This window comes from Hypomesus transpacificus, chromosome 9 (assembly GCF_021917145.1).
Source record: "Hypomesus transpacificus isolate Combined female chromosome 9, fHypTra1, whole genome shotgun sequence".
NCBI lineage: Eukaryota > Metazoa > Chordata > Actinopteri > Osmeriformes > Osmeridae > Hypomesus > Hypomesus transpacificus.
The window spans coordinates 1,949,362-1,959,020 of NC_061068.1; the positions used below are offsets into that span (position 1 = coordinate 1,949,362).

General features: G+C 42.9%; 1 protein-coding gene across 2 annotated transcripts; it reads right to left on the reverse strand.

Moving 5' to 3' along the window:
• Nucleotides 1-788: 788 nt before the first annotated feature.
• On the reverse strand, nucleotides 789-8,457 carry ptgis (prostaglandin I2 (prostacyclin) synthase). Of its 2 annotated transcripts, XM_047024624.1 has the most exons (11): nucleotides 8,050-8,138; nucleotides 7,372-7,466; nucleotides 7,166-7,289; nucleotides 6,850-7,025; nucleotides 6,383-6,526; nucleotides 5,970-6,094; nucleotides 5,623-5,831; nucleotides 2,741-2,903; nucleotides 2,004-2,185; nucleotides 1,379-1,530; nucleotides 789-1,181 (listed from the first exon to the last, which is right to left on the reverse strand). In XM_047024624.1, the coding sequence occupies exons 3-11, from the start codon at nucleotides 7,193-7,195 to the stop codon at nucleotides 1,025-1,027; spliced, it is 1,338 nt and encodes a 445-aa protein (XP_046880580.1). In that variant the 5' UTR covers nucleotides 7,196-7,289; nucleotides 7,372-7,466; nucleotides 8,050-8,138; the 3' UTR covers nucleotides 789-1,024. The 2 variants fall into 2 exon arrangements, with proteins under 2 accessions (XP_046880580.1, XP_046880577.1); XM_047024621.1 differs by lacking the exon at nucleotides 7,372-7,466 and having other exon boundaries at nucleotides 8,050-8,457.
• Nucleotides 8,458-9,659: the final 1,202 nt, after the last annotated feature.

Here is a 9,659-nt window from a genome sequence, read left to right on the forward strand (position 1 = left end):
AAATTTAGTTATTATCTATACAGGTAATCTAGTTATTTCCCATGTAGTTCAATTATGCTACATTGTTGCAAGAAACAATGAATCAATTTGTTATTTTTTATGTCGCACATCGAAAGGGTTCGCAAATCATTACCTAGTGACCGGCTAGATCAACGCCACATTGGTTTACAAGAAATATTAAAATTAAAAATTGCATTTGCATGTTCTACTTTCCTTTAGACGATTGTCTGACACGGAAACCCGTTTTCACGCACCTTAACTTTGTACAGTTCATCCGACGGCAGCGGCAGGCAAGAAAACGGTAAGATAGAAGAAGGTGGAACCTTAGCCTATTGGTTCATTACTGCCGGGGTCTCATCAATTATTTTTCAAACGATGCCTCCGTGGCACTCTCCTCCGCCTCGGACATGGTTAGGCTGGGATGCTAAACTGCGTCCAATGTCCGCATGTACCATATACTGTACTGTAACACGCCTGATTCGGGGACAGATCAACAAGTAGCCTATATGTTGAAAATTGCTACGGTTCTCTACCTCTCCATCTGCTGCGTAAAGGGACGACGCGACTACGCTCTCTCTCTCCCTCTCGCTGCATAAGGTGGATCCACAGCAGCACCCGGCTTTAAATCGCCTAGTGTTTAACCCTTACAATATGAAGGCTGTGAGCTGTACCCTTCATCACACTGTTCAAAGCAAAAATTACAGTTTGACAGACCGTTGCTTTTAAGTTTAAAATCATAACTAGGTCAGTCTACAAAGGTAGCAAAAAAACTGTTTTGGTTGGTGGTCTTCGATTAAACTCGAAAACATTCGAATTATTTATTTAGGGATACAATAAAAAAAAATCAAAGCTACAGTACAACAGTAGTATAAAACATTTGATCGATAGAAAAAATACATCTATTTCATATTAAACACACCAGAATAAATTATATGTACAGTATTTACAGTATAATAAGGGAAAGTTGAGCAGATGTAGTAGTAAAAATAATAGTTTGGTGCAGGTTGCAGATAAAATGTGGTGGTCATGTCTCAGTTATCTTCTTGAGTCTGTAGTGAATTTGCAGGTCTCCATCAGGCTGAAGCATCCCAAAACCATAGCGACTTGGGTTGATGGGTGGAACACGATCAGTTGGGTCACACAGCTTCAGGTCCAGACGTGTAAGCACCATGAACACAAACCTGGGGTCACAGACATATCATCTCAACTCAACAGTCTTTGATCTGACTGATCGTTTATCACACTCCGGGATTGAGCACTCGCATGACGTCATCATGCCCTGGTGGTCATGATGTGATTGGATATCATGTCTTGGTCATTAGACATGTATAAAAGTGCAGGGCTGATTTGCATAAGTGGAGGGTGCCAAAGTACTCACTGTTTGATGCCACTGACAGCAAAATGTTTCCCGACGCAGACATTTCCCCCTGCTCCCCATGGCATGGTGTAATACTTCATCCTCTTTCCTCCCTTAAAGAATTCCCTCTTCTCTGTCATGTCTGCATTAAGGAAGCGATCATATTGGAATATCTGCAAAGCAGAAATTAAAAGGCATGTTAGTATAATTAGACTATGCTACTGTGTGGTACATAGAATCATGGTCCATAGAATATGTCTGTGTGCATTCGAGACTGAGACCTGCCGTTGCTCTGCCAGTCCTGACCTCTGACCCAGTGATTATCCCTTTAGGATTAACCCCCTTCTCTGCAGCACACTCGCCAAGCTTCTTGTGTTTGTTTTAATTAAGGCTTTTTACCAGCTAATCACTTGGGATCTCCAGCCTTTTAACCTTTCCAGCTCGTAATCTGTTTAAACAGCACCAACCAACTACAGGACAATACTCGTTTTGGTTGCCCGCCTCAAGGGAAAAACCCAGGTCAAATCTGTTCTCCCCAAGTCAATAGAGAAATATATCGATCTAGAAAGTGAGTGTTGAAAGAGAGCCTTGTCATTCTATTGGTGAGTTCTCTGAATGTATGTCTGTATGTCCGTCTGTCCTGTACCTGAGGGTCCTGGTGTATCTGGGAGTCCATCTGGGGACTGAGAAAAGGGAAGAGACACACCCTGTCTCCCTTTCTGAGATGGTACTCCTGCCCACTCGCCAGATGGACGTTCTTGTCCTTCACCACCTCTCTTGTGATGAGGGCAGCAGCTGTGAGGCGCAGGGTCTCTCTCAGAACACTGTCTGTGGAGCACAGGGCAAGACCAAAGGATGTTAGTGTGAGATCATAATGCTGCAGCAATGAGTCTACCGTATTTTACAGAAAATAAGCCGCGGCTTATACTCCAATTTTTCAGTTGTTTTCTTGTGCTTTGAACACTTATATTTCGAAACGGCTTACAGTCCGGTTTTAGAACAAAAAAGTGTCTATGTCTCAAGATCTCGACAGACCATGCAGCTAATTTAATTCTCAACACTTGAACAGGGGCTTATTACTTGAAAGAGGAATAATTCATAATGAAAGTGAAAGTGCAGTTTATATTCCAGTGCAGCTTGTACTCCGAAGTCCTCATTCTGAGGGGGTGCGACTTCTACACAATGCGGCTTATTTTCCGTAAAATATGGTAACTCCATTATGCATTACCAAGATTTACCTCCTTCCTCAACCATATCATTTCCTTTATTTATCAGACCCATTATTCTTTCCAGTCATCCCCCACAGTTAAAAAGAGTTCCCCCCCTGCCCTGAGGTGGAAGACACAAAGTGAATAATTGAGAGGAATGCTTGGGGCTCCCTACCAAATACAGGTGTATGGAGTCTTTCCAGTGCTTCCAACAGGTGGTGCTGTGGGAACCCCTCCTGCAGAGGCAGCCCTCTGATCTCCTCCCTCACAGCTCGCATGGCCTCAGGGTGAGTAAGCAGGAAGCTGAGAAGCCAGAAGGCAGCGGGTCCTGCATTACCCTGGAATGAAACAACAAAGCACTGAACCAACCATTCAAACACACAAAGAACTTAATACGGCGTGCAAAAGATAGATATACTGCTACAACTGACTATCTGATAGAAATCCCTTTTTCAACTGAAAACGTGACTCAATATCAACCTATAATAATTCCACTCCTAAGAAAAGGAAAAAATTCGACTTTCTTGTCTTTATCTTTCATGAGATATTGGTGTTTTACGAGGTATTGGCTGGGTGTGATCTGAGAAGAAATCAGTGAAGCTGTCAGGCCTCTATAGACACTACCATCAGCCTCTATATACCCTACTGCCAGCCTCTATAGACACTACTGCCAGCCTCTATAGACACTACCATCAGGCCTCTATAGACACTACCATCAGGCCTCTATAGACACTACCGTCAGCCTCTATAGACACTACCGTCAGCCTCTATAGACACTACCATCAGGCCTCTATAGACACTACCATCAGGCCTCTATAGACACTACCATCAGGCCTCTATAGACACTACTGCCAGCCTCTATAGACACTACCATCAGCCTCTATAGACACTACTGCCAGCCTCTATAAACACTACCATCAGCCTCTATAGACACTACCATCAGCCTCTATAGACACTACCATCAGGCCTCTATAGACACTACCGTCAGCCTCTATAGACACTACCATCAGCCTCTATAGACACTACCGTCAGCCTCTATAGACACTACCGCCAGCCTCTATAAACACTACCATCAGGCCTCTATAGACACTACCGTCAGCCTCTATAGACACTACCGTCAGCCTCTATAGACACTACCATCAGGCCTCTATAGAAACTACCATCAGGCCTCTATAGACACTACCATCAGGCCTCTATAGACACTAGCGCCAGGCTTTTAGGGTGAGATGTCTGCACCTGTCAGAAAGTAACTGACGAGGGAGCTTCTATGCTCACCTCAGCACAGCTAAGGTCAAGCCTTCGCTAACAGGGGAAACGCTATATGGAAAGACCACACGTCATGCGAGTCTGGCCAACCTGTCAAATAACAAATCTATCCAGCACAAAAACACACATGCTCACGCATGTCCCCATACACATACAGACGGAAGGTTTCCTGTCTTTGGCTGTTTTCGTCCCCTGTGTTAGCAACAGGGGTGGAGAAAGGGAGTGGGCTACATGTGTTTGTGTGAAGCCAGGACAGTGAGTCAGACTTATTGGGTTTGACAGCCACTCCCTGTGATCCATCATGGATGTGGGCACAGTGGATGATGGACAGTCCAGCTGGCCTCACACACAGACCAGCTCAGGGACCTCTCTTCCAACAGCAAAAAAAAAAGCAAAAAAAAAGAAAATCCATCTAAGAAAACAAAACAAAAGTGACTAAGAACATTGTGCCTACACTCCTACACTCCAACTCTTTGTTGGGATTATGTCAGAAGCATGCTGTCTGTGTGATGGTGTGTGATCAGCATTGCACTCAAAAGGCAAAAGGTCCAGCTAAGACTACATCATTACCGTGGCAGTGATGAAATACTGGCCTTTCAGTTTGCAATGGAAAATAATTTGTTAAGCTGGTTGCCTGAATGTAGGATCAGAGATCGCAGGGGCCTCACTGAGAGTCATTCCTGGTGACAGCCACTATAAACAGAGCATATCCACTCTGACACTGTGCACACACGCAGTGCTGCTGTCCTTCCTAGCCTAGACTCCTTCCTAGCCCAGACACACAGAGAGTCTTCTGAAGTCCCACCAGATGTGATTAGGGGCAGAGCTATGATGCTTGGGTCTTCTCTAATCAAGCTGGCAGGAGACGGAGGACCCCAGGGGGAGACTCCAGGCGCTCAGCCCCTCCCTGGTCTCAGTAGGTGTGAGCAGCTGAACAGGCAGGGCCCTTTAGCATGGGCAGCTGCAGGCTGCAGGCGGGTATCTTTAACTCATTGGATTGTAGTGAAGACTTGTGTCTAGCAATACAACGACTCCCTCACCTGGTCACACGGTGCAATATCAACAAAAAGCTATGAGAAAGCTCTCACTGTTATGTGTTCAGTTCAATATATTTGTTTGTTGTCATGGAAAACAACAAAACTCTGTTTAGAGCATTCAAACACTGCAAAGTTTGACATAAAAAGTGCAATACAGAGTGCAATATTCCTCCAATACACTTCCCATAAATAACCCCTGTGTAAACCTTAGCACAATCAAGACATGTAAGAGTAAAAATAACAATATTCAGTATCAGCAGCATCGTGAAGAGCTTTAACAACATGGATGACCTAACAGAAGCATAACAAGGGCGGAACAGTCAATAACAAGGGCGGAAGCGTCAATTTGTGATTGAAATCTATGATATACAAATGTTCATAGATTTAGTATTTATTTATATTTTTGTGCATTATACCTCAAAGAAGTTGGTGAAAAAAGCACATTATTTCATAAGTGCAGGTTACATGTTACAGGTTGCTGTTAGATAACCAGATTTTTTACAGGAGTGCTGGAACTCACATTCTGTTCTGTATGATTCATTGTGTTCACAAGAAGTTGCGTCACAAGAACTTCAAATAGGAGTTCCGCATCTCTGTGAAAGAAGAATGCGGTGAACCTACCACAGGACACTGGGAGCGTTCAAGCATGCCCCAAGGGGTGTGCCCCAAACGTTTTGTTCCTAAAGTGTATGGACCTTTTGGTTTTCTCGGAGCGTGTGTGCATGTGTGTGGCTTGTGTCTTGTGAACGCTCACCTGGGTGGCCCACAGCTGCAGCAGCAAGGCTCGTTTCTGCATTTCAGCACCCACCCCGTCCTCCTTTAGATACTGCAGATAGTTCTGCTGCCAGGAGAGGCCGTCTGGGCCCTCTGCCGTCCTGAGTGGCGTCCCCAGCCCAGGTCCCCAGGTGGGGCTCAGAAGCTCCCACAGACGCTCTCTACACGAGATGGCTGTCTTCCTGTCCCCTGAGACAAATGCAACATGGATACATTTAGAAATTACACACAAAGACAGAGATACACACTAAGGGGATGGTATTTATATATTATGATAAGTCATAATACTTCATCTAAATACAACAGGTGTCTGTCCTACTATTTTACCGTGATTGAGTGTTGAGCGTGCCAATCTTGTGAGAAAATCGTCAAACTTGCGAAACTCATTGTAGACAGTGGTTACATCTCCAATGTTGTTGTTTTCTGAACCAAACAATGTGAGATATCCAGCCCTAAAGACAAAATACTATAAATCATACTGTATAGAAACAAACTCCAGCTTCAGCTACTGTAGTTTTTAAGTCCAATTCCAAGTGAGCGGCCTGAACACCAAAAGCACTTCCTGGTTGAGATTGTGTCACAGTACAGAGTCAAGTTCCTCTTGAGTAGGAATGTAGAAATCTACAGGGTTATTTCATGGTAGCGTACAGGACTCCAAGCCTACAGTGAATGAAGTACTGACTACACTATGGGTGTTTTTGTGATTCCAAACTTCTATTTTTTTGTTTGTTTTGCCTTACCTGAAGAGCAGGCTGTAACACAGGTTGAAGAGGCCATCCTGCCTCCAGTCTGAAGGGCCATCCCTCTGGTGGTCTGTCAGCAGGGCCTGCATGTGACTGTGCATTGAGCTGCTCAGGCGGTTGAGGCTCACACCCTGAAATTGCCTGTGAGCAACAAAGAGAACTATTATTATGTACTTAAGTTGGCATAGCATTTGAATTACATCTTCCAAAACAGTTTAGGGTTAGACTTTGTTAGAAAAGTACATGCATTGGACAACTGCCTTCAAGAAAGAGGAAGCGGTAACCCCTAGCCTAAGGGGAATTATCCTTTTGTAAGATATGGTACAATAAATTTTCCCCGCATGTTTGGACACATACGGACCAAGAAAATGGTGGTATACTGTAGTACTAAGGTATAGTCCTCTTGCAGTATGACCAAACCAAAGGCAGATTGTACATGTTTATTAGAAGTCCATCCAACGTACTGTTTCATCCAGACCCTCTCTGTGTCTGTGTTGTGAGTGGGCAGCTTCAGGCTGAAGATCCGCTCCATAAGCAAGTGTTTGTAGCCAGTAAAGTCCAGAGAAGACGTGTCATTCAGGATGGCATCGTAGGAGTTGGGATCCAACAGGACGGTCACATAACGACCAGCAACACGAACCTGGAGACCATTCAAGATTTCAGAGGGTTTCACCACTGATGTGAACTGATTTTTATGATTACGCTACAATGTGCTGTGTGATAAAACAGGTGTTGAGAGTTAACTAAAGAAGGCTGGGACTATGATTATTGAGTTCTTACCGTAAAAATGTCTCCATGCTTCTGTTTCATCCTAGTCAGGAACCTGGCAGCATCTTTCCCAAACTCAAGGGCATGTCCAAGCCAAGGAATGAACCCTTTGTCTAAAGGTGGCTCATTTTTCTTTCTGTCAAACACAAGTACATGAATGCCAACTACAAACCTAAAAACTTGAACGTCAACATTACGCTATCTATTTTATATTTTACATTGCATGAGCGAAGGTTCAGGCATGGCACTCGGGCAGCGCGCCTCATATCACCCATCCGTTTCTCAGTCCATAGGCTTATCTCGATAGGCGGCACTATAAAGTCATACACACGCACGCACAATAACGTGAGTGTTCTGACTGAAATAGTATTGTTTAGAATTATTTACTGTTGTACATTTTTACTTTTTAAATTTGAGACTATTTTATTCGTTTATCGTATTTACTGTGGCAGGAATTTCATTGTTTGTATAAACTTACTTGGCGGATAAAGCCTATTTTGATTCTGACATAGGACTACAAGCTCGTATTAACAATTGTCAACATCTCAACTGATTGGTTCAGACATATTATGCCCAAGCTTTTCAACTCGTTCAGTAGTGTACAGTCTGACGGGTTCATGATTCACGGAATATACGGATGTTATGGGAATACTATTTTGTTACAGAGTATTTTGAACCGGCATAACTATTGAGTAAATAATTACGTAAATATAAACGGATTTGTTAAAAGAAAGCAAACGCATACGAATGAATAACTAAGTCACCAAGTAACTATCGGATAATTGATCAAATATCTCAATTGATAGGTCTGTTTTTTGTCAATATCTTTCGTCGATATGTAGCCTTCAACATATTAAATAAACAAATACTTTGTTCAACAAATAAAAAACATTTACCTCCAGCGTGAGGACATAAACAGAAGCGCAACAAGAACACTGAGCAGCAAAACTATTGTCCAAGCCATCATTCCGTATCCGTAGGCTACAAGAGTGCCACTACTTAGGCTACGATGTCCTCACCACTTCTCCACTGCTATTTATGCAGTGTCACAAAGCGATATTTCAACACAAAAGTGATTCAATTCACCATGGCCGGGCGTGGTTGGTGACAGGTGCTTGTCATCTCATGAGTATCATTCGTTTAGAGCACTATAGCTGTATCTAAACTGAAAATGTGCACCGTACGTGTGCGCGCGTGCGCGTGCGAAGTGGAGTTCTGTCAAAGAGGGACAGAGAGAAATGTGTTGTCCCTCCGTTGTAAGAGCATTCCAGAGTGTTTATGCCATTTTAAGAGTCATTTGCCAAAGATTTCAGGTTCAGACATGAACGAATCGTTCTCAGGCTTTGTTTCCAGGCTTCTCTTAACCTTAATTGTTGTACTATTTCCAGTCTGACAAGTCTGACTGAACTTACAATGCATCATGTGTTGTGGTTATTATGGTAACAGTAACAGTCATGCATATCGAAACTAGCAGGTGTTCTTTTTTTTGTCTTCCTTTATTTTGGTCAATGACACAACAGATGAGGTCACATTTAGTATTAATTTGGTTGCCCAATTCAGCCAAACGATTCACAATTGCTTTAAAACATTTCTACCAGCAGAGGGCAAAAAGAGCATACAGTCTTGTGGAAACAATTTATGTAGCCTATAGGATGGCATCCCATTTCAGCAGTTAATTTTAAGACCATCTTCAAAGTCAAATCATGCGGCACTAATGCATAGGGAAAGACTTTTAACATTTTAGTAAGTTTACTTAAGTCTATTACCCTAAGTGAAAGATGATTATTATTCATAATAATGATGTGGAAATTCTAGAAGAACAGTAAATAATGGATAAAAGGTCCTCACTTGTCATTAAAAGGGCTCATTGCAAGTCATCATTACACGCTTATTGCATCATATCAGGCAAGTTGAAGTTAGCTCACATGGATATAATTTGGAAACTTGGCAGACATGCACAGGTACAGGTATTACAGGTTAATAGATACATAGACAACAAACAGACAATTATGATTTATGAATGCTTCATGCATTTTTGTTACATAAACCTGCTGTAAAGTGACAAGTTTGACTGTCAAAACAATGACTCAAACTGGTTCACTGTGGCTTGGAGTAAAGGCCCATCAATGTGATTACATTCCTGAATGAAACACACACACACGCGCACGCACACATACACACACGCACGTAGTAGACCAGAGCCAAATGCCTCAAGGACAGAACAACATTTAGACTTCCACAGCTTTTGTAGAATGCCCTATTATTAATATACCTACATTTACATTTAGCAGACGCTCTTATCCTGACAGACTTACAGTAAGTACAGGGACATTCCCCCGAGGCAAGTAGGTTGAAGTGCCTTGCCCAAGGACACAACGTCATTTGGCACAGCCGGGAATCGACTGGCAAACGGTCTCAGCGCTCAGCCATCTGACCCCTATACCTAATGTAGATCATTTATTAAAATTACATATGGGGTTCATTAACAATCTGCAATAGGTTTTAG